At 43.3% G+C, this 26,846-nt stretch overlaps 1 protein-coding gene across 1 annotated transcript in view; it reads left to right on the top strand.

Annotated features, from left to right (window-relative positions):
- Window positions 1–26,846, top strand: part of LOC115168782 (FYVE, RhoGEF and PH domain-containing protein 1) — a 73,214-nt gene continuing 46,368 nt past the window's right edge. The window contains exon 1 of the mRNA XM_029724338.1: window positions 1–1,432. Coding sequence (XP_029580198.1) covers window positions 1,252–1,432 — 181 coding nt within the window. The 5' untranslated portion in view covers window positions 1–1,251. The remainder of the gene's footprint in view (window positions 1,433–26,846) is intronic.

Below are 26,846 nucleotides of genomic sequence, written 5' to 3'. Positions count from 1 at the left end.
CATCTCAACATTTTGCTTTTAGAGAGATGGCGGATTAGGGGGGTTGAGACTGGTTTCATATGTCGACAGAATAACGCACACAGGAGCAGGGAAAGAGAGAGGAAGACAGAAGGAGAGGAGAGAAGGAGGGGGTTAAGTTCACAAATTCAAAGAATTGCAGTTTGATGGCGTTGTCGGAAGTTTCAAAGAATGGAGGAAAAAAAAACAGCTAACCCGCGGGGGGATCATAAAGGCGAAATTGATGACAAATTGATGCACCCCAAAATACATTCAAGGATTCAATGAACATGTTTTAAAATGTTGGAATGAGGATTAGAAAGAACTTTGATGACGGGGTTTGAATGTAGTTGAAGAAGAAGCTGAGGTTGCACAATTTTCGGATTCGCTTTTCCAGTGGAAATCTGGACGGAGGAAAAAAAATGTGGCAGACAGATACAGAAGGAACGATGTGAGCTGAGACGAGCAGTGACTTACTTTTATAATGTGTATAATATTTCAAATCCCTTTTGGTTTTGCGCATTGTCTTCTTTTTTTTTAACGTTTCTTTTTCAAGCGCTGGTCGGACGGAGGAAAACTTTTTTTTGTTTATTCCAGAATGAGCATGGACGTTTATCGAAATGTCAGCTGTAGCATGGAGTTAGTTTTCTGCTAACCTATTTGAATACAGTCATAAAGAAGATACTTTGTAGCCCGAACACTTTTCTCAAGAATGTCGGGATTTTGAGAGAGAGATGCAGTGAGCCGTTATTGGACTCAACAATGTGGCCAACTTCAATGAGGCCTTATTGTATTTTTATTGCAACAATTGCCATAATCGGTATCCTTGTGGATTGCAACCTAATTTCATTTTCATTGTATTTTGCAGTGAAATAGATCAATAATATGTTCGGTTAGAGTTAAGACAAATAAAATCAATATCTATTTGATGGCTTTTTCCCGTTGTTGGTAAAGGCTTTGATCGGGTTTCCACTCGTACTGTACAGCTCACCCAGGAGGACTGCAGTTTGGTGGATGAAGGATTGGAGACACATTCTACTGGGAGTCTGGCACGGACCAGTCCCGGGACAGGATGCTCGTTCGAGCGCCCGGTGGTCGCCCTACATGACACCCTGCACGCAGAAGATCCTGATTGTTGAGGATTTAACCCAATAACCCTGGAATCTAATCTGATTTACTTTTTTTTGTGTGAGAACACGCATCGTATCCTGTTGTGGGCTATGCTATGCCTGTGTAAACTGTGACCTGGCAGGTATGCAGTTGAACCGGCCGAAGAGCGCTTTTGTGACGAGCTTCAGCCCGCCGATGGCCCCGGAGACCGCAGCCAATAGGACTACCAGTACCGTTTCCTTCTCCAGCCAATTCAAAACCATGCGCTTCTCCTACCACATCAGCAGCGGCATGCCAAGTCCACAACCACCGCTGCGTGGGATACGTGAGTACTAACCCATTTGTTTACACAGATAGTAGGTTAGCCTATAGGTTATGTCAAGCACTTTCTTATAAAGATAGAGAATTTTTCCAGTGAAGTTGCCTCCCACTGGGAACAGGCATCAATTAAACTTCTATTTCACGTTGGTTCAACGTCATTTATTTGAAATAACGTGGAAACAACGTTGATTCCACCAGTGTGTGCGTCCAGTGGGCTTGTACTCCAGTTACTAAATTGGTATTGGGAACAATCAGTTATTGATTGACACACACACACACACACACACACACACACACACACACACACACACACACACACACACCCTGTTGTCTATTATGATAAGCACCACTGTTGAACAGAGTCTGTTGTCATTTTAATAACAGGCCATTCATACCTCGTTGCCTCGTTATTCTCTGAATTGCTTTGACAGACAGACTATGTTCACTCATGTTGAAGTACATTATTTCCCTCTAGGTCGGTGACAAAGGTTACGGTAACTGAGGGATCTGAGGTAGCAGCACGTGCAGCGTATAGGTTACCCAGTGAACACAACACGTTGGAAAGACATCTTTAGACATGTGTCTTGTATAGGCTACCCAGTGAGCACAAGACGTTGGTAAGACATCTTTAGACATGTGTCTTGTATAGGCTACCCAGTGAGCACAAGACGTTGGTAAGACATCTTTAGACATGTGTCTTGTATAGGCTACCCAGTGAGCACAAGACGTTAGAAAGACATCTTTAGACATGTGTAGTGTATAGGCTACCCAGTGAGCACAAGACGTTGGTAAGACATCTTTAGACATGTGTAGTGTATAGGTTACCCAGTGAGCACAACACGTTGGTAAGACATCTTTAGACATGTGTCTTGTATAGGCTACCCAGTGAACAGAAGACGTTGGTAAGACATCTTTTCAACGTATGTTCCAACAACAAATATTGTGCTCATTGGGTGGTTCTTCCTGATTGGGACACACTCTTTTTTTAACACCGTTTTGCTTGGTGGGTGTTTGCTATACGTCGTGGTGGGGGTGAGTTTCAAAGGACTGTTCAACCGAGAACCCTCCACCCGGGACCTCATTCATAACTTCTTCACAGATATCACTACGGTGGGGTTTATACTTTCATTTAGCTTTAGTTGACCTGAAAATAGCGAGCTACCAAAGTGAACGATGTGTAATATCAAGTTATTTTTTGCTTGTTACCGACCAACAACGTCAATGCCGCTGTCAAGCCAATCTCCTAAATTCACCTGAATGAAATATGAAACTGATTATGACTAGATTTAATCTAATTTCACTGCGATTGGTTAGTCAACATGAAATAATATCTGTACTGTCAGTAATAGAGATGAGTTAATCTGATCCTGTTCATCTAAATGCAGAATAACTGAGCTTTTCCCCAACCCTCTCCTTTTCATTGTCTGTGATGCCAGCAGTATACCACCCTGCATCCCACTGCTGGCTTGCTTCTGAAGCTAAGCAGGGTTGGTCCTGGTCAGTCTCTGGATGGGAGACCAGATGCTGCTGGAGGGCCAGTAGGAAGCACTCTTTCCTCTGGTCTAAAATAAAATATCCCAGGGCAGTGATTGGGGATATTGCCCTGTGTAGGGTGCCGTCTTTCGGATGGGACGTTAAACGGGTGTCCTGACTCTCTGAGGTCATTAAAGATCCCATGGTACTTATCATAGAGTAGGGGTGTTAACCCCTGGTGTCCTGGCTAAATTCCCAATCTGTCCCTCATACCATCACAGTCACCTAATCATCCCCAGCTTACAATTGTCTCATTCATCCCCCTCCTCTTCCATGTAACTACTCCCCAGGTCGTTGCTGTAAATGAGAAAGTGTTCTCAGTCAACTTACCTGGTTAAATAACGGTTAAAAAAATAAATGTAAACTACAAAAAAATATGCTAATGAAACAAATTTTACAATTAAAATGAATTTGTTTTCAGCATTTTTGGCTTCATTAAAAACTGTTAATCTGATGTTTTTTTTAATGTCCTTGGTTTTTATTTATTTGTTAAACTGTAGATGGATCACTATGAGGTGGAATATAAACTGTAGATGGACCACTATGAGGTGGAATGTAAACTAGATGGAGGATGGATCACTATGAGGTGGAATATAAACTGTAGATGGATCACTATGAGGTGGAATATAAACTATAGATGGTGGATGGATCACTATGAGGTGGAATATAAACTGTAGATGGGTCACTATGAGGTGGAATATAAACTGTAGATGGATCACTATGAGGTGGAATATAAACTATAGATGGATCACTATGAGGTGGAATATAAACTGTAGATGGAGGATGGATCACTATGAGGTGGAATATAAACTGTAGATGGTGGATGGATCACTATGAGGTGGAATATAAACTGTAGATGGTGGATGGATCACTATGAGGAGGAATATAAACCGTAGATGGATCACTATGAGGTGGAATATAAACTGTAGATGGACCACTATGAGGTGGAATATAAACTGTAGATGGTGGATGGATCACTATGAGGAGGAATATAAACCGTAGATGGATCACTATGAGGTGGAATATAAACTGTAGACGGACCACTATGCGGTGGAATATAAACTGTAGACGGGTCACTATGAGGTGGAATGTAAACTAGATGGAGGATGGATCACTGAGGTGGAATATAAACTGTAGATGGTGGATGGATCACTATGAGGTGGAATATAAACTGTAGATGGATCACTATGAGGTGGAATATAAACTGTAGATGGATCACTATGAGGTGGAATATAAACTGTAGACGGATCACTATGAGGTGGAATATAAACTGTAGATGGATCACTATGAGGTGGAATATAAACTGTAGATGGATCACTATGAGGTGGAATATAAACTGTAGACGGATCACTATGAGGTGGAATATAAACTGTAGATGGATCACTATGAGGTGGAATATAAACTATAGATGGATCACTATGAGGTCGAATATAAACTGTAGATGGATGGATCACTATGAGGTGGAATATATACTGTAGATGGATCACTGAGGTGGAATATAAACTGTAGATGGACCACTATGAGGTGGAATATATACTGTAGATGGACCGCTATGAGGTGGAATATAAACTGTAGATGGATCACTATGAGGTGGAATATAAACTGTAGATGGAGGATGGATCACTATGAGGTGGAATATAAACTGTGGATGGATCACTATGAGGTGGAATATAAACTGTAGATGGATCACTATGAGGTGGAATATAAACTGTAGACGGATCACTATGAGGTGGAATATAAACTGTAGATGGATCACTATGAGGTGGAATATAAACTATAGATGGATCACTATGAGGTCGAATATATACTGTAGATGGATGGATCACTATGAGGTGGAATATATACTGTAGATGGATCACTGAGGTGGAATATAAACTGTAGATGGACCACTATGAGGTGGAATATATACTGTAGATGGACCGCTATGAGGTGGAATATAAACTGTAGATGGATCACTATGAGGTGGAATATAAACTGTAGATGGAGGATGGATCACTGAGGTGGAATATAAACTGTGGATGGACCACTATGAGGTGGAATATAAACTGTAGATGGACCACTATGAGGTGGAATATAAACTGTAGATGGACCACTATGAGGTGGAATATAAACTGTAGATGGACCACTATGAGGTGGAATATAAACTGTAGATGGACCACTATGAGGTGGAATATAAACTGTAGATGGAGGATGGATCACTATGAGGTGGAATATAAACTGTAGATGGACCACTATGAGGTGGAATATAAACTGTGGATGGACCACTATGAGGTGGAATATAAACTATAGATGGATCACTATGAGGTGGAAATAAACTGTGGATGGACCACTATGAGGTGGAATATAAACTGTAGATGGACCACTATGAGGTGGAATATAAACTGTAGATGGAGGATGGATCACTATGAGGTGGAATATAAACTGTAGATGGACCGCTATGAGGTGGAATATAAACTGTAGATGGATCGCTATGAGGTGGAATATAAACTGTAGACGGACCACTATGCGGTGGAATATAAACTGTAGACGGGTCACTATGAGGTGGAATATAAACTGTAGATGGTGGATGGACCACTATGAGGTGGAATATAAACTGTAGATGGACCACTATGAGGTGGAATATAAACTGTAGATGGATCACTATGAGGTGGAATATAAACTGTGGATGGACCACTATGAGGTGGAATATAAACTGTGGATGGACCACTATGAGGTGGAATATAAACTGTGGATGGGCCACTATGAGGTGGAATATAAACTGTGGATGGACCACTATGAGGTGGAATATAAACTGTAGATGGAGGATGGATCACTATGAGGTGGAATATAAACTGTAGATGGACCACTATGAGGTGGAATATAAACTGTAGATGGACCACTATGAGGTGGAATATAAACTGTGGATGGACCACTATGAGGTGGAATATAAACTGTAGATGGACCGCTATGAGGTGGAATATAAACTGTAGATGGATCGCTATGAGGTGGAATATAAACTGTAGACGGACCACTATGCGGTGGAATATAAACTGTAGATGGTGGATGGACCACTATGAGGTGGAATATAAACTGTAGATGGATCACTATGAGGTGGAATATAAACTGTAGATGGACCACTATGAGGTGGAATATAAACTGTAGATGGACCACTATGAGGTGGAATATAAACTGTAGATGGACCACTATGAGGTGGAATATAAACTGTAGATGGACCACTATGAGGTGGAATATAAACTGTAGATGGACCACTATGAGGTGGAATATAAACTATAGATGGACCACTATGAGGTGGAATATAAACTGTAGATGGACCACTATGAGGTGGAATATAAACTGTAGATGGACCACTATGAGGTGGAATATAATCTGTAGATGGACCACTATGAGGTGGAATATAAACTGTAGATGGACCACTATGAGGTGGAATATAAATTGTAGATGGTGGATGGATCACTATGAGGTGGAATATAAACTGTGGATGGACCGCTATGAGGTGGAATATATACTGTAGATGGGCCGCTATGAGGTGGAATATAAACTGTAGATGGACCGCTATGAGGTGGAATATAAACTGTAGATGGTGGATGGACCACTATGAGGTGGAATATAAACTGTAGATGGACCACTATGAGGTGGAATATAAACTATAGAAGGATCACTATGAGGTGGAATATAAACTGTGGATGGACCACTATGAGGTGGAATATATACTGTAGATGGACCGCTATGAGGTGGAATATAAACTGTAGATGGATCACTATGAGGTGGAATATAAACCGTAGATGGACCTCTATGAGGTGGAATATAAACTGTAGATGGAGGATGGATCACTATGAGGTGGAATATAAACTGTAGATGGTGGATGGATCACTGAGGTGGAATATAATCTGTAGATGGATCACTATGGGGTGGAATATAATCTGTAGATGGATCACTATGAGGTGGAATATAAACTGTGGATGGATCACTATGAGGTGGAATATAAACTGTAGATGGATCACTATGAGGTGGAATATAAACTGTAGATGGATGGATCACTATGAGGTGGAATATAAACTGTAGATGGATCACTATGAGGTGGAATATAAACTGTAGATGGATCACTATGAGGTGGAATATAAACTGTAGATGGACCACTATGAGGTGGAATATAAACTGTAGATGGGCCGCTATGAGGTGGAATATAAACTGTAGATGGTGGATGGATCACTATGAGGTGGAATATAAACTAGATGGATGATGGATCACTATGAGGTGGAATATTAACTGTAGATGGTGGATGGATCACTATGAGGTGGAATATAAACTGTAGATGGACCACTGAGGTGGAATATAAACTGTAGATGGATCACTATGAGGTGGAATATAAACTGTAGATGGGCCGCTATGAGGTGGAATATAAACTAGATGGTGGATGGATCACTATGAGGTGGAATATAAACTGTAGATGGATCACTATGAGGTGGAATATAAACTGTAGATGGATCACTATGAGGTGGAATATAAACTGTAGATGGATCACTATGAGGTGGAATATAAACTGTGGATGGATCACTATGAGGTGGAATATAAACTGTAGATGGAGGATGGATCACTATGAGGTGGAATATAATTGTAGATGGACCACTATGAGGTGGAATATAAACTGTAGATGGTGGATGGATCACTATAAGGTGGAATATAAACTGTAGATGGATCACTATTAGGTGGAATATAAACTGTAGACGGGTCACTATGAGGTGGAATATAAACTGTAGACGGACCACTATGAGGTGGAATATAAACTGTAGACGGATCACTATGAGGAGGAATATAAACTGTAGATGGACCACTATGAGGTGGAATATAAACTGTGGATGGATCACTATGAGGTGGAAAATAAACTGTAGATGGATCGCTATGAGGTGGAATATAAACTGTAGATGGTGGATGGATCATTATGAGGTGGAATATAAACTGTAGATGGACGGACCACTATGAGGTGGAATATAAACTGTAGATGGATCACTATGAGGTGGAATATAAACTGTAGATGGACCACTATGAGGTGGAATATAAACTGTAGATGGACGGACCACTATGAGGTGGAATATAAACTGTAGATGGATCACTATGAGGTGGAATATAAACTGTAGATGGACGGACCACTATGAGGTGGAATATAAACTGTAGATAGACCATTATGAGGTGGAATATAAACTGTAGATGGACTACTGAGGTGGAATATAAACTGTAGATGGACCACTATGAGGTGGAGGATGGATCACTATGAGGTGGAATAGCCATTGTCTGTTTCTGTCCCTTACCATCTTTGGATATGGGACGAGGATGATTGACATGCGTCCATAGACCAAAACAATGTGGCCTTTAGGATAGTCTGTTGACGAAGCGCCACACGTTATTTACAACGGTAGAAGGTGGATCAAATGTCTTGGTTACACAGCTAGGCATGGCACACAACCCGTATCGACCCGAACAGTACAAACAGAGAAAACAGATATCCTAATAGAATGGATATCATGCAAGACAAGAGGTGTCTAATGTAAAATCTGTCCATCAAAAACGCTCATCCCTGACCCCCCCTGCTGTTCGTCTAAACAGGCTGAGTACTTTACAGGAAAAGGGGAAATGGATAACATGACCATTATAGAGGATTATAACTGTCCCAAATGGCAGCTGTTCTCTATATAGTTCTCTATGGGCTCTGGTGTCACGCCCTGACTATAGAGATCCTTATTATTCTCTATGTTTGGTTCGGTCAGGGTGTGACTCGGGTGGGGAAAGTCTATGTTTTCGGGCCGAGTGTGGTTCCCAATCAGAGGCAGCTGTCTATCGTTGTCTCTGATTGAGGATCATATATAAAGTTGTCATTTTTTTTGTTGTATTTTTTTGTTTGTTGGGATCTTGTTTTCTGTTTGGTGTCTGTGCCCGACAGAACTGTTCGCTTTCGTTTGCTGTAGTTATTCTTGTTTTTAGTGTTTCTTGAATAAACGAATCATGAACACTTACCACGCTGCGCCTTGGTCTACTTCTACCACCAACGAGAGCCGTTACACCTGGTCAATGTAGTGCACTATACAAGGAACAGGAATGCCATTTGGGAAGATCCCGATATTCATGATCATATTATTATTATTATTGTTTAATCCTCCTTAGATGTTGAAGTAGGATCCTCTACTTAAATCACTAATCGTTTAATTCTTGGTGTTCTAAAACAGTTTTATCCTGATCACTTAAGATGGGGAAACCTCTGTGTGTGTGTGTGTGTGTGTGTGTGTGTGTGTGTGTAAAACCATAGCTATTGGTGTTAAACATCTGTTCTGGCCTAAATAAAGTGAACCCCCAACCAAACACACACGCACTCACACCATTCTCTCCATCTGTCTCACTGTTGCCATAGCTTATGTGACTAGGATCAAAATGTAGAGTGTAGAGACCCATCATGATTTCTGATACTACCACAGATTGCAGTGTGTATAATCACAGTCCCAGCAGCTTAAAGATGGACTCCTCATTAGGACAAACAGCACCACTGTTATTTTGTGTGTGTGTGTGTGTTGATGAAAATGGATGAGGGGTTGATGATGTGGGGGGGGGGGGGGTGTTGGTTGTTTGAAGTAACTTGTAATATCCCAAACAGACGTGGCAGTTTCACCAATTAAGGATTCATGCTTTAAAGGGTCATGGCTCTGAGAGCTGTGAAAATAATCATATTTAGAGCTGCTTTGAATTCATTATCCTACTGCCATTATCATTGAATTAAAAACATTATCCCTTAGGCATTATCGTTAAGCACAATACATTATCCTACTGGCATTATCGTCGAGCTGAATACACTCCTACCGACGTTATCGTTGAGTTTAATACAGTATCCTACTGGCATTATCATTTAGCCGAATAAATTCTTATTGACATTATTGATTTTGAATAAATTATCTTACTGACATTATTAAGTTGAATACATCCGGACGTTATCATTGAGTCTAGGTCTGTCTTTCGATTGTTGGAAATGTTTAAAATTTGTATTTTTCCATATATAGACACACCCTATGTGTTTTAATAAAATCAACTATAATGCATTGAGCTTGTCTGATGCTTTAAGCGCACTGTTTGATAAAATAAGACACAACTGACTCAAGAGGGAACCAGAGATCAAAATAACCACAGGAAACAAACCTTAACCTGACCTAACGGCTTTCGCAGATTATAGATTTACTCTCCTAAAGTTGTAACATTTTCTGTCTTATTCCCTCCATTCCTTAATCTAACTTTGCATGATTGTACCTTTAGCCATAGCATAGCCAGCTAAAAGCAACTCTTATTTTTAGTTGGACCGACTGAGATTTCAAAGGAATCAATCTATTCTTCTCGCTGCGTTAATCACTGCTTGGTTGCACTATTAGCTGTGCGTCAGGGTCATTGTAAGTGTTCATATTTATGATATCTACATGACGAGAGAGTTGGCTGTCTCCACAGGCAGAGTGTGGGCTTGGAGTTCAGGTGAACATCACATCCCACTTTGGAGACTCTACAAACCACCCGTCACCACTACAAACCACCCATCACCACTGCAAACCACCCGACACCTGTCATCACTACAAAACAACATGTTCTAAGGGTAACCAAGGGAAATCAGATGCCCACACTTGTCTGTTAGAACAAACTTCAAGTACAAATACTTACAATCCCCTCAATAAACATGTTGGAACAGATTTGTCCAGTACAGGTGTAAATACTTCCTGTCACGGTTGTCGTAAGAACGGGACCAAGGCGCAGCGGATGTTGAGTTCCACATATTTATTACAAAGTGAAACTTTAAGCGAAAGCAAATAAATAAATCAATAAACGAAACGTGACTACGTGGTACACATGCACAAACACAAAACAATATCCCACAAACACAGGTGAGGAAAATAGCTACTTAAATATGATCCCCCATTAGAGGCAACGATTACCAGCTGTCTCTAATTGGGAACCAAACCAAAACACCAACATAGAAATGTTAAAATAGAACACCCCCTCATCACGCCCTGACCTACTACACCATAGAGAAACAAGGGCTCTCTATGGTCAGGGCGTGACACTTCCATGCATTCCCCATTTAAGTTATTTAGCAGACACTAATAAAGAGCAACTTTTTTTAATTTAACTAGACAAGTTAGTTAATAACAAATTCTTATTTACAATGACGGCCTACCGGGGAACAGGGGGTTAATTGCCTTGTTCAGGGGCATAACGACAGAGTTTTACCTTGTCAGCTCAGGGATTCGAACTAGCAACCCTTTCAGGTTACTGGCCCAACGCTCTAACCACTAGGCTACCTGCCGCCCCCAAAAGTAGACTTACAGGAGCAATTAGGGTTAAGTGCCTTGTTCAAGGGCACATCTGTCTCCATCGATAACCTGCAATAATTAATCGATGGCATTCATTCTTGCACCATGCAATCCCTTATCAGTTGTAAACATGTATTTTTCTTCTCTATGTTGCCTGCAGCCTGATTTATTTTGTTGTGATGGTAACAGAATCTGGATATGTGTTCCATGGAAAACAGGAAGTAGCCTAAACTATTTGCTCCTTTAAAAAACCTGCTGTATATCAAATATTGTGTGCTGTAGCCTGGAAAACTAAAAACATTATCGATGACAACATAACGATGTTTGTTTCCAACATTTGAGCTGTTTTCCCTAAAGGAAGTTAAATCCGCTTTTTGTGTTTTGTATCCTTGCCACGATACTAACGAGTATCGTAATACTGGTATTGTCCCGGCTGTACTAGAGGTTTTGCTTGCGCACATTTATGCCAGGCGGTTGTTGGTCAGAGCACGTCTCCGTAGTCACCAGAGGAGTGTGTATTCAATCCTGCTGTAGGACTCATTGCGACTCCAGCGCTAGCAGGTCAAACGAACGACTGAAATGAACAAGTCACTCAGAAAAAATGTATCGTTTGCGAACTGCACATCAACTACCACCTGGTTTGAGGTGCTGCAGAACACACAGAGCACTGCATAACCTCTCTGATTCAGTAGACTTTACACTGCATAACCTCTCTGATTCAGTAGACTTTACACTGCATAACCTCTCTGATTCAGTAGACTTTACACTGCATAACCTCTCTGATTCAGTAGACTTTACACTGCATAACCTCTCTAATTCAGTAGACTTTACACTGCATAACCTCTCTGATTCAGTAGACTTTACACTGCATAACCTCTCTGATTCAGCAGACTTTACAGTGCATAACCTCTCTGATTCAGCAGACTTTACAGTGCATAACCTTTCTGATTCAGTAGACTTTACACTACATAACCTCTCTGATTCAGCAGACTTTACACTGCATAACCTTTCTGATTCAGTAGAATTTACACTGCATAACCTCTCTGATTCAGTAGACTTTACACTGCATAACCTCTCTGATTCAGCAGACTTTACACTACATAACTTCTCTGATTCAGTAGACTTTACACTACATAACCTCTCTGATTCAGCAGACTTTACAGTGCATAACCTCTCTGATTCAGTAGACTTTACACTGCATAACCTCTCTGATTCAGTAGACTTTACACTGCATAACCTCTCTGATTCAGTAGACTTTACACTGCATAACCTCTCTGATTCAGCAGACTTTACACTGCATAACCTCTCTGATTCAGTAGACTTTACACTGCATAACCTCTCTGATTCAGTAGACTTTACACTGCATAACCTCTCTGATTCAGTAGACTTTACACTACATAACTTCTCTGATTCAGCAGACTTTACAGTGCATAACCTCTCTGATTCAGTAGACTTTACACTGCATAACCTCTCTGATTCAGTAGACTTTACACTACATAACTTCTCTGATTCAGTAGACTTTACACTACATAATCTCTCTGATTCAGCAGACTTTACACTGCATAACCTCTCTGATTCAGCAGACTTTACACTACATAACTTCTCTGATTCAGTAGACTTTACACTACATAACCTCTCTGATTCAGCAGACTTTACACTGCATAACCTTTCTGATTCAGTAGACTTTACACTGCATAACCTCTCTGATTCAGTAGACTTTACAGTGCATAACCTCTCTGATTCAGCAGACTTTACACTACATAACTTCTCTGATTCAGTAGACTTTACACTACATAACCTCTCTGATTCAGCAGACTTTACAGTGCATAACCTCTCTGATTCAGTAGACTTTACACTGCATAACCTCTCTGATTCAGTAGACTTTACACTGCATAACCTCTCTGATTCAGTAGACTTTACACTGCATAACCTTTCTGATTCAGTAGACTTTACACTGCATAATCTCTCTGATTCAGTAGACTTTACACTGCATAACCTCTCTGATTCAGTAGACTTTACACTGCATAACTTCTCTGATTCAGCAGACTTTACACTGCATAATCTCTCTGATTCAGTAGACTTTACACTGCATAACCTCTCTGATTCAGCAGACTTTACACTACATAACCTCTCTGATTCAGCAGACTTTACACTGCATAACCTCTCTGATTCAGTAGACTTTACACTACATAACCTCTCTGATTCAGCAAAGCGCTCAGCTGCCTTAGTAACCAGCACATCTGGTTAAGTGCAGGATCCTGAGATGACTTATAATGCATATCCGATCCCAGCGTCTCCCAAAACTCGGTCCTGGGGGTCCCCCCCCCCCCTGAGTTCACGTTTTGCTTTTTTTGTCCTCATCATCAAGCTTTTATTATTTGAATCAGCTGTGTAGTGGTAGGACAAAAAACCCCAAAAATGTGCACCCATGGGGGTTTGGGAAACGCTGTCCTATCCCCTACTATCCTATGCTGAAGAACTAGCCGATTCACATCCTGTTCCACAAACATCAGAGTGGAAATTCTCCTTTTTTGGGGGGATTATTGACGATAACAACTTATAAAGGCTTAATAACCAGCCATATCTCCTCTCTACAATGAGGTCAGTTAAAACACATGGGATTTTGGATGTTCTCCTGGGATTGTTGAAGATAAGAATCTATAAAGGCTTGACTCTAGAGTCTAAGCCCTGTCTAAACCGGGTGGGGTGGGGGGTGGGGGACGGACGGTACTAAACTAACATATGGAATTGTTTTAAGATGGTCATACCAAGGATTATATAGCTATTATAATTTTAAAACTCCTTATGGAATCAAAAAATATATATATCAACAATTATTTGATGAAATATTGAATTTGGCCTTGCTGCTATTAGCCCATAGAAACATATTGAATAACATATTCACTATATGTAACAACAGATAGTCCAAAAAATATATCTAAAATAACAGATAGTCCAAAATTAATCTAAAATAAGTTTGTTGAGATATAATAAAGATCAGTAAACTGTATATTTATATATATATATATATATATTTTTTTTTTAAGTTGGTAGATCAGCAGTACCAACTTCAGATGAGTCCTGTGATTCTTGTGGGGGTGAGGGGTCGTAGAGCAAAGCACAGAACACCAGAGAGTCTCATCTTTCCCACAGACGTGTGTCATAATCGAGGTGCCAAACCGTTCGGGTGGCTACAGACGTTTAAGGTGAGAAGACAGGATGTCTCATGGTCTGCCACCTTTCACCGCAGATGTAGAAGGGCGACAGCAATGGATGGGATGGATTGAGACGCAGACATCTCTAGTTTAAACTAGAGATATCTAGGGATTTTATTATTATACTAATTAGAATTCATATTGATAGGCCATATCTTCTCTACAATGAGGTCAGTTAAAACACATGGGATTGGAATTTCTCCTGGGATTATTGTAGTTAGCAATCTATAAAGGATTAATAACCAGCCATATCTCCTCTCTACAATGAGGTCAGTTAAAACACATGGGATTGTAATTTCTCCTGGGATTATTGTAGTTAGCAATCTATAAAGGATTAATAACCAGCCATATCCTCTCTATCAATCAATCCAATTATTTTATAAAGCCGTTTTTTCTTACATCAGCTGAAATCTCAAAGTGCTGTACAGAAACCCAGCCTAAAACCCCCAAACAGCAAGCAATGCAGGTGTAGAAGCACGGTGGCTAGGACAAACCTCCCTAGAAAGGCCAAAACCTAGGAAGAAACCTAGAGAGGAACCAGGCTACGAGGGGTGGCCAGTCCTCTTCTGGCTGTGCCTGGTGGAGATTATAACAGAACATGGCCAAGATGTTCAAACGTTCATAGATGACCAGCAGGGTCAAATAACAATAATAATAATAATCACAGTGGTTCTCTACAGTGAGGTCAGTTAAAACACATGGGATTGTAATTTCTCCTGGGATTATTGAAGATCTGAAACCTCTGGTTTGTCTGGTCTGTGTCTTCACCAGTTATAAACACAAACTAACTTTGAAACAGCTAGAATATCTTTTCCCATTGGCACTGCAAAGCTTTTTTTGGGGGAGAATGGCCAGTCGACATATAAGGGTCAATCAGTTGAAGCTTAACCTTAAGCGTAACATGACTACAATTGTAGGCTGATAATGGGCTGTGCATTTAATTGTGCAGACATAATACCGTTAATTGTGCCGAGTCAGTCAGACATTCCCTTTTAAGAAGTTTATAAACTCACCCGTTCTCAACCTAAAAGCCATCTGGTACAGAGATTAGGTTACACACCAGTGGCTGTTTCCATCCATTCTGCTGGTCTGCTGTGGTGATCTGAGCACCACGTCAGCCCGCTAGGACTTCTCAGATCAGGGATTATAGGATACACTTTGTTTGTGCATGCAAGTGTGTGTGTATGTGTGTGTGTGTGTGTGTGTGTGTGTGTGTGTGTGTGTGTGCGTGAGTGTGTGTGTCTATTAGTGAAAGTTGAGGCTAGGTCATAGATGATGCTCAAACTACAGTATTCTACTTGCCTTCTGAAGCAAACGAGAAACAGGAAATATGTCTGTACCTCAAAGCAGGGGGAAACTTCCAGAGATGCTACCAGTGTGTGCCTTGCCCAGGGTAGAGGATAGAGAGAGACAGAGACAGAGAGAGAACAAGTCCAGGGAGGAGAGACGACAGCCCTAGTTACACCACATGAAGGTACAGTGCCTTCAGAAAGTATTTATGCCTCCTGACTTATTGCACAGTTTTTGGTGTTACAGTCTGAATTCAAAATGGATTGAATATATATTTTTCTCACCCGTCTACACACAATACCCAATAATGACAAAATGAAAACATGTTTTTAGACATTTTTGATTAAAAAAAGAAATAATCAAATACAGAAATATCTCATTTACGTAAGTATTAACACCCCTGAGTCAATACATGTTAGAATCACCTTACAGCTGTGAGTCTTTCTGGGTCCGTCTCTAAGAGCTTTACACACCTGGATTGTACAATATTTGCACATTATTCTTTTGAAAATTCTTCAAGCTCTGTCAAGTTGATTGTTGATCCTTGCTAGACAGAAATGTTTAAGTCTTGCCATAGATTTTCAAGTAGATTTAAGAGGAAACTGTAAATCAGCCTCTCAGGAACATTCACTGTCTCCTTGGTGAGCAACTTCAGTGTAGATTTGGCTTTGTGTCTTAAGTTATTGTCCTGCTGAAAGGTGAATACATTTTTTCCTCTGGGATTCTGCCTGTGCTTAGCGCTGTTCTGTTTCTTTTTATCCTGAAAAACTCCCCATTCTGTAACAATTACATGCATACAAATAACATGATGCAGCCATCGCTATGCTTGGAAATATGGAGAGTGGCACTCAGTAATGTGTTGTATTGGATTTGACCCAAACATAACACTTTGGGTGTTTCTCAATATGCATACTACCGTGCTCCACACTCTCATGCTCCAAGTGCATTTTCCGAGGACGTTCTCTTGAGTCCGTTCTTGTGAGGACGAGAGTGTGGAGAACATATAAAACATTCCATTTGAGCAGCACTCCCCCTACTGTATTACCTCACGCTGAGCAGCACTCCCTCTACTGTATTACCTCACGCTGAGCAGCACTCCCCCTACTGTATTACCTCACTCTGAGCAGCACTCCCTCTACTGTATTACCTCACGCTGAGCAGCACTCCCTCTACTGTATTACCTCACTCTGAGCAGCACTCCCCCTACTGTATTACCTCACTCTGAGCAGCACTCCCTCTACTGTATTACCTCACGCTGAGCAGCACCTCCCTCTACTGTATTACCTCACGCTGAGCAGCACTCCCCCCTACTGTTTTACCTCACGCTGAGCAGCACTCCCCCTACTGTTTTACCTCACGCTGAGCAGCACTCCCTCTACTGTTTTACCTCACGCTGAGCAGCACTCCCCCTACTGTTTTACCTCACGCTGAGCAACACTCCCCCCTACTGTATTACCTCACGCTGAGCAGTACTCCCCCCTACTGTATTACCTCACGCTGAGCAGCACTCCCCCTACTGTATTACCTCACGCTGAGCAACACTCCCCCCTACTGTATTACCTCACGCTGAGCAGTACTCCCCCCTACTGTATTACCTCACGCTGAGCAGCACTCCCTCTACTGTATTACCTCACGCTGAGCAGTACTCCCCCCTACTGTATTACCTCACTCTGAGCAGCACTCCCTCTACTGTATTACCTCACGCTGAGCAGCACTCCCCCTACTGTATTACCTCACGCTGAGCAGCACTCCCCCTACTGTATTACCTCACGCTGCCCCTCCCCCTACTGTATTACCTCACGCTGAGCAGCACCTCCCCCCTACTGTATTACCTCACGCTGAGCAAACACTCCCCCCTACTGTATTACCTCACGCTGAGCAGCACTCCCCCTACTGTATTACCTCACGCTGAGCAGCACTCCCCCTACTGTATTACCTCACGCTGAGCAACACTCCCCCCTACTGTATTACCTCACGCTGAGCAGCACTCCCCCTACTGTATTACCTCACGCTGAGCAGCCCTCCCCCTACTGTATTACCTCACGCTGAGCAGCACTCTCCCTACTGTATTACCTCACGCTGAGCAGCACTCCCCCTACTGTATTACCTCACGCTGAGCAGCCCTCCCCCTACTGTATTACCTCACGCTGAGCAGCACTCCCCCCTACTGTATTACCTCACGCTGAGCAGCACTCCCCCTACTGTATTACCTCACGCTGAGCAACACTCCCCCCTACTGTATTACCTCACGCTGAGCAGCACTCCCCCTACTGTATTACCTCACTCTGAGCAGCACTCCCTCTACTGTATTACCTCACGCTGAGCAGCACTCCCCCTACTGTATTACCTCACGCTGAGCAGCACTCTCCCTACTGTATTACCTCACGCTGAGCAGCACTCCCCCTACTGTATTACCTCACGCTGAGCAGCACTCTCCCTACTGTATTACCTCACGCTGAGCAGCACTCCCCCTACTGTATTACCTCACGCTGAGCAGCACTCCCCCTACTGTATTACCTCACTCTGAGCAGCACTCCCTCTACTGTATTACCTCACACTGAGCAGCACTCCCCCCTACTGTATCACCTCACGCTGAGCAGCACTCCCCCTACTGTATTACCTCACTCTGAGCAGCACTCCCTCTACTGTATTACCTCACGCTGAGCAGCACTCCCCCTACTGTATTACCTCACGCTGAGCAGCACTCCCCCCTACTGTATTACCTCACTCCCCCCTACTGTATTACCTCACTCCCTCTACTGTATTACCTCACGCTGAGCAGCACTCTCCCTACTGTATTACCTCACTCCCCCTACTGTATTACCTCACGCTGAGCAGCACTCCCCCTACTGTATTACCTCACGCTGAGCAGCACTCCCTCTACTGTATTACCTCACGCTGAGCAGCACTCCCCCTACTGTATTACCTCACGCTGAGCAGCACTCCCCCCTACTGTATTACCTCACGCTGAGCAGCACTCCCCCCTACTGTATTACCTCACGCTGAGCAGCACTCCCCCTACTGTATTACCTCACGCTGAGCAACACTCCCCCTACTGTATTACCTCACGCTGAGCAGCACTCCCCCCTACTGTATTACCTCACGCTGAGCAACACTCCCCCTACTGTATTACCTCACGCTGAGCAACACTCCCCCTACTGTATTACCTCACGCAGCAACACTCCCCCTACTGTATTACCTCACGCTGAGCAACACTCCCCCCTACTGTTTTACCTCACGCTGAGCAGCACTCCCCCCTACTGTTTTACCTCACGCTGAGCAGCACTCCCCCCTACTGTATTACCTCACGCTGCACCTCTCCATTCACTGACCTTTTTTTCCAGCCAGGACAATGACAACAATAGAGACCAAACAAGATATACACAAACCAAACGTTTTACTTCATAACTATCAGCTAGATATACAGTATATATGTGAATCGTTGTAATCTAGCTTGCCAGCTAGCTGGTTAAACAGGCAAAACAGTAGTAGCTAGTCAGTTAACAGTCATCTCTCCGTGACTAGCTAACTAAACCTACCAATTCATTGTGGCTAGGTAGCCAGTTAGCTCGATTTACTTATTATGGGATTGCGACCTACGGTGGGTATTGTAGGCAGGTAACCATGACAAAATTAACACAGAATGTATTTATTAACGTATCGAGATAAAATATTGTATTCAGGCAACATATGAGATGTGAATGGGCAACATTTCATTCCCGAAGACGGAGTGTATTTTTTTTTCCCGCTTCATCCCAAATAATGTCCGCCATCGATTTCAATACATTTTGTGTCATTTTTTTACATGGTTGCGTCATATTTTTGACATACTTTCCGTTGTAGCTTGCGTCGATGTATGCTTCAAAATATGTACAAACGCAGTAAGCATCCGAGAAGTGCCTTCCGTTCTCCGTTTTGCATACTTTGATATGGACTCATTCTCCGACCCTCCCGGGCTGTAATTTGCTCGGAGCACGGTAGAATGCATTTTGAGAAACACCCTTTTGTATCCAGGACAAAAAGTTAATTGCGTTGCCCCATTTTTTTTTGTTGCAGTATTGCTTTAGTGCCTAGTTGCGAAACAGATTGTTTTGTAATATTTTTTATTCTCTACAAGCTTCCTTTTGGGACTCCTGGCTTTGGAATAACATTTGGGTCAGAGTTGGTCCCCTATACTTCCTGTATGTGCTAGGTTCTTTACCCAGATGTCTCTCCTGCCTCCTGGCTCCTGGCATCCAATCACTGCTCTTCCCAGAGCTCTGGCTTCATTTCCTCCGTCCTCTACACTCCTGACATTTTGGCTCACGTGGTGAGACGTGCTGTTCTGTCTCTGTGTCGGCAGGAAGAACGTCTCAGTCCTGTAATAGTTGTAGTATCTGGTTGATCTAGGAGTGGATCATCCCTCCAGGTCAATATGGTTCTGTAGCTCTCTCTCTCTCTCTGTCTCTGTAGCTCTCTCTCTGTCTCTCTCTCTCTCTCTCTGTCTCTGTAGCTCTCTCTCTGTCTCTCTCTCTCTCTCTCTCTGTCTCTCTCTGTCTCTGTCTCTCTCTCTGTCTCCTCTCTCTCTCTCTCTCTGTCTCTCTCTGTCTCTGTCTCTGTCTCTCTCTGTCTCTCTCTGTCTCTCTCTGTCTCTCTCTGTCTCTCTCTCTGTCTCTCTCCTCTCTCTCCTCTCGCCATCTCTCTTTCTCTCTCTCTCTCTCTCTTTCTCTCTCTCTCTCTCTCTTTCACTCTCTCTGACTTCTCTCTGAAAATAACTCCATGTCCCCTCTGCTTACCTTTATTAGATTTGTTTAAATGTCTGATTTAATATGCAGTTTCTTTTATGTTATTATACTCCCCAAAATCTCACTTTTAAAAGTTAATATTTTGTTAACTCATACCCAAATAATGTTGTTGACTCGTCGTATACTTGTATTTCTATCCAAAGCATAAATTGGAGAAAAAAAATACTTTAGAAAAAAACCCACCTCAAAAAAATGCTATTTAGGATGAACTGGCGAATCAGCAGTCTACGCTCATGAATATTTTTAATGACTGGTATACACCCACACCATTCCAACACAGAAAAGCAGCTGCTTTTCACCAGATGTATACGGGTTGAAAATGGCAGATTTGGATACTGATAAACGCCCTGAATTGGAACGCAGTGGCTGTACAGGAACATGCTATAGATGACGTCAGAGCTCAGGGGCTGTACAGTAACATGCTATAGATGACGTCAGAGCTCAGTGGCTGTACAGGAACATGCTATAGATGACGTCAGAGCTCAGTGGCTGTACAGTAACATGTTATAGATGACGTCAGAGCTCAGGGGCTGTACAGTAACATGCTATAGATGACGTCAGAGCTCAGTGGCTGTACAGGAACATGCTATAGATGACGTCAGAGCTCAGTGGCTGTACAGTAACATGTTATAGATGACGTCAGAGCTCAGTGGCTGTACAGGAACATGCTATAGATGACGTCAGAGCTCAGGGGCTGTACAGTAACATGCTATAGATGACGTCAGAGCTCAGTGGCTGTACAGGAACATGCTATAGATGACGTCAGAGCTCAGTGGCTGTACAGTAACATGTTATAGATGACGTCAGAGCTCAGTGGCTGTACAGGAACATGCTATAGATGACGTCAGAGCTCAGTGGCTGTACAGGAACATGCTATAGATGACGTCAGAGCTCAGGGGCTGTACAGGAACATGCTATAGATGACGTCAGAGCTCAGGGGCTGTACAGTAACATGCTATAGATGACGTCAGAGCTCAGTGGCTGTACAGTAACATGCTATAGATGAGCTCAGGGGCTGTACAGTAACATGCTATAGATGATGTCAGAGCTCAGTGGCTGTACAGTAACATGCTATAGATGACGTCAGAGCTCAGGGGCTGTACAGTAATATGCTATAGATGAGGTCAGAGCTCAGTGGCTGTACAGTAACATGCTATAGATGACGTCAGAGCTCAGTGGCTGTACAGTAACATGCTATAGATGACGTCAGAGCTCAGGGGCTGTACAGGAACATGCTATAGATGACGTCAGAGCTCAGGGGCTGTACAGGAACATGCTATAGATGACGTCAGAGATCAGGGGCTGTACAGTAACATGCTATAGATGACGTCAGAGCTCAGTGGCTGTACAGTAACATGCTATAGATGAGCTCAGGGGCTGTACAGTAACATGCTATAGATGATGTCAGAGCTCAGTGGCTGTACAGTAACATGCTATAGATGACGTCAGAGCTCAGGGGCTGTACAGTAATATGCTATAGATGAGGTCAGAGCTCAGTGGCTGTACAGTAACATGCTATAGATGACGTCAGAGCTCAGTGGCTGTACAGTAACATGCTATAGATGACGTCAGAGCTCAGGGGCTGTACAGGAACATGCTATAGATGACGTCAGAGCTCAGGGGCTGTACAGGAACATGCTATAGATGACGTCAGAGCTCAGGGGCTGTACAGTAACATGCTATAGATGACGTCAGAGCTCAGTGGCTGTACAGTAACATGCTATAGATGAGCTCAGGGGCTGTACAGTAACATGCTATAGATGATGTCAGAGCTCAGTGGCTGTACAGTAACATGCTATAGATGACGTCAGAGCTCAGTGGCTGTACAGTAACATGCTATAGATGACGTCAGAGCTCAGTGGCTGTACAGTAACATGCTATAGATGACGTCAGAGCTCAGTGGCTGTACAGTAACATGCTATAGATGACGTCAGAGCTCAGTGGCTGTACAGTAACATGCTATAGATGACGTCAGAGCTCAGTGGCTGTACAGTAACATGCTATAGATGACGTCAGAGCTCAGTGGCTGTACAGTAACATGCTATAGATGACGTCAGAGCTCAGGGGCTGTACAGTAACATGCTATAGATGAGGTCAGAGCTCAGTGGCTGTACAGTAACATGCTATAGATGAGGTCAGAGCTCAGTGGCTGTACAGTAACATGCTATAGATGACGTCAGAGCTCAGTGGCTGTACAGTAACATGCTATACATGAGGTCAGAGCTCAGTGGCTGTACAGTAACATGCTATAGATGACGTCAGAGCTCAGTGGCTGTACAGTAACATGCTATAGATGATGTCAGAGCTCAGTGGCTGTACAGTAACATGCTATAGATGACGTCAGAGCTCAGTGGCTGTACAGTAACATGCTATACATGAGGTCAGAGCTCAGTGGCTGTACAGTAACATGCTATAGATGACGTCAGAGCTCAGTGGCTGTACAGTAACATGCTATACATGAGGTCAGAGCTCAGTGGCTGTACAGTAACATGCTATAGATGACGTCAGAGCTCAGTGGCTGTACAGTAACATGCTATAGATGACGTCAGAGCTCAGGCTCTGTGCTTCACAGCGTTGTATGGGGGTTTTTGACTGACAGACGTTCTGAACTTCAAGCTATACCAAGTTTCCCCCCGTGTCCCTTCCTACTATTTGGGCATTTTTTTGGGGGGGGGGGGGGGTTGTTTGAGTGAAGTAAAAATGCTGTAAAATTAAAAGGGTCCAATTGTATTTTGAAAGATGAGACGTTGAGGATTAAAAATACTGCTTCGATGTCCATACAAGCAAACACCTGTGAGTCCAAAATGTGTACTTCACATTTCAATATACAGTGTCAACGTTTATGATCATTATGTTTGATGTGTCGTTACAAGATGACATGACGTCATACCCTTGGGTTGTTATGTTTGTCTATTGTGAAGGAAACTCGAGGTTGGAACACGCAACGATTCCTACCTATGTTCACCAAAACTACAATCTGTTTCACTGGGAAAGCCCTGTGAAAGCCCTGTGAAAACCCTGTGAAAGCCCTGTGAAAGCCAAACACTGTAAGATTGTATGTTTGAGCTTAGCTAGTCATGTTGACAATAGAACAAGCTTTTCAAATGATGCCCACCTGAACCAGATTGCGATTTATAACTGACCGTTTTTTAACAACAGTAATTTTGTGATGGTGGGGAAGCAGGTCTGTGTTCCAAACCAAAACAACTACCAGAGTGCTTGCTCTAGTTCCTCAACGGCACAGCTAGGAGAGCAAAGATACTTTTTTGTTTGTTTGTCATAAAAGTGCGTTGAAATGATTTAGGAACTGTACACGCTTTGGAGAGGTGTGTAACCACTTGGAGACTCCAGTTAATCTTCTCTGACACAAACCCTTTTTTTGTCTTATGTTGTGATCATATATTCTGATCATGTTACTGAATGTATCCAGTGTATTTTCTGATTTCGTTGTCAACAAATGCAGTGAAAAGTACAGTGAATCAACAGTGTAACGTTTGGATTCAGTCTTGTGTCATGAGCCAAGTAAAACCCCTCCCCCCCAGCCAAACCCCTCCCCCCCAGGTAAAACCCCTCCCCTCCCAGCCAACCCCCCCCCCCCAGCCAAACCCCTCCCCTCCCAGCCAAATCCCTCCCCCCCAGCCAAACCCCTCCCCTCCCAGCCAAACCCCTCCCCCCGAGCCAAACCCCCTCCCCCCCAGCCAAACCCCTCCCCTCCCAGCCAAACCCCTCCCCCCAGCCAAACCCCTCCCCTCCCAGCCAAACCCCTCCCCTCCCAGCCAAACCCCTCCCCTCCCAGCCAAACCCCTCCCCCCCAGCCAAACCCCTCCCAGCCAAACCCCTCCCCCCCAGCCAAACCCCCTCCCCCCCAGCCAAACCCCTCCCCTCCCAGCCAAACCCCTCCCCCCCAGCCAAACCCCTCCCCTCCCAGCCAAACCCCTCCCCCCCAGCCAAACCCCTCCCCCCCAGCCAAACCCCTCCCCTCCCAGCCAAACCCTCCCCTAACCCGGTCGATGCTGGGCCAATTGTGTACCGTCCTATGGGACTCACCGTCACGGCCAGTTGTGACACAGCTTGGGATCGAACCCGGGTCTGTAGTGACACATCAAGCACTGCGATCCAGTGCTTTAGACCGCCGTTCCACTTGGGAGGCTGTCACCAGGAGGTTTTAATCACCTCGAGGAGAGAGAGGAGGACGATGAAAACTCAAGGGACACTGATTGGAATTGCCAGACAGAGACATTCGGATATTGAGGGGGAGATGGGGGAGAGAGCGAGACAGAGAATGGGAGAGAGAGCTGGAGCTGGAGACGGGGGATAGAGCAAGACAGAGAGAGGGAGAGACAGAGAGAGTGTAGGGCAAGAGAGAAGAGAGAGACAGAGGAGAGGAGAGGAGAGGAGAGGCTGCACATGCCTGCTCATAATAAGTGCAGGCAGCAGGGGAAAAATACACCATGTGACTGATTGGCTGACTTGTTAACCACTTCCTACTCCCAGCCAGCCCTGCACACACACACACACACACACACACACACACACACACACACACACACACACACACACACACACGCGCACGCACAGCACAGCACAGCACAGCAATGATATGATAAACTTCTGTTATGGCATCACATCGTCTCACTCACCTCTCTCAATGGAACCCTAATTCCCCATTTAGTACACTACTTTGTAACACCTTCCTAATATTGAGTGTCACCTCCTTTTGCCTTCAGAACAGCCTCAATCCGTCATGGACTCTACAAGGTGTCGAAAGCGTTCCACAGGGATGCTGGCCCATGTGGACTCCAATGCTTCCCACAGTTGTGTCAAGTTGGCTGGATGTCCTTTTGGGTGGATCATTCTCATGAAAAACAAAACACTCAGTAGCGTTGCTGTTCTAGACACAAACCGGTGCCCCTGGCACCTACTCCCATACCCCCTGTTCAAAGGAACTTAAATGTTTTGTCTTGCCCATTCACCCTCTGAATGACACACATACACAATCTACAGTGGCATTCGGAAAGTATTCAGACCCCTTGACTTTTTCCACATTTTTTTATTTTTATGTACAGCCTTATTCTAAAATGTATTAAATAGTTTTTTCCCCCTCATCAGTCTACACACACTACCCCATAATGAGAAAGCAAAAACTTTTAATTGTCAAAATAAAAAATGGAAATATCCCATCTGACTGGAACGAACTGCAAAAATCACTGAAGCTGGAGACTCATATCTCCCTCACTAGCTTTAAGCACCAGCTGTCAGAGCAGCTCACAGATCACTGCACCTGTACATAGCCCATCTGTAAACAGCCCATCCAACTACCTCATCCCCATACTGTATTTATTTATTTATTTTGCTCCTTTGCACCCCAGTATCTCTACTTGCACATTCATCTTCTGCACATCTATCATTCCAGTGTTTAATTGCTATATTGTAATTATTTCGCCACCATGGCCTATTTATTGCCTTACCTCCCTTATCCTACCTCATTTGCACATACTGTATATAGATTTTTGTACTGTATTATTGATTGTATGTTTGTTTATTCCATGTGTAACTCTGTGTTGTTGTATGTGTCAAACTGCTTTGCTTTATCTTGGCCAGGTCGCAATTGTAAATGATAACTTGTTCTCAACTGGCCTACCTGGTTAAATAAAGGACTTGTTCTCAACTGGCCTACCTGGTTAAATAAAGGACTTGTTCTCAACTTGCCTACCTGGTTAAATAAAGGTGAAATAAAATAAATAAATGAAATAAATAAATGTACATAAGTATTCAGACCCTTTACTCAGTACTTTGTTGAAGCACATTTGGCAGCGATTACAGCCTTGATTCTTCTTGGGTATGATGCTACAAGCTTGGCACACCTGTATTTGTGGAGTTCCTCCCATTCTTCTCTGCAGATCCTCTCAAGCTCTGTCAGGTTGGATGGGGAGCGTCGCTGCACAACTTTTTCCAGGTCTCTCCAGAGATGTTTGATCTGGTTCAAGTCCGGGCTCTGGCTGGGCCACTCAAGGACATTCATAGACTTGTCCCAAAGCCACTCCTGTGTTGTCTTGGCTGTGTGCTTAGGGTTGTTGTCCTGTTGGAAGGTGAACCTTCACCCCAGTGTCATGCCCACCCCAGTGTCCTGAGTGCATACTTCACCGTAGGGATGGTACCAGGTTTCCTCCAGATGTGATGCTTGGCATTCAGGCGAAAGAGTTCAATCTTGGTTTCATCAGACCAGAGAATCTTGTTTCTCATGGTCTGAGTCCTTTAGGTAC

Source organism: Salmo trutta, chromosome 30 (assembly GCF_901001165.1).
Source record: "Salmo trutta chromosome 30, fSalTru1.1, whole genome shotgun sequence".
Taxonomy (NCBI): Eukaryota; Metazoa; Chordata; class Actinopteri; order Salmoniformes; family Salmonidae; genus Salmo; species Salmo trutta.
The sequence above is the reverse complement of the archived record's forward strand: the minus strand, read 5'-3'. Positions and strand labels throughout refer to the sequence as shown.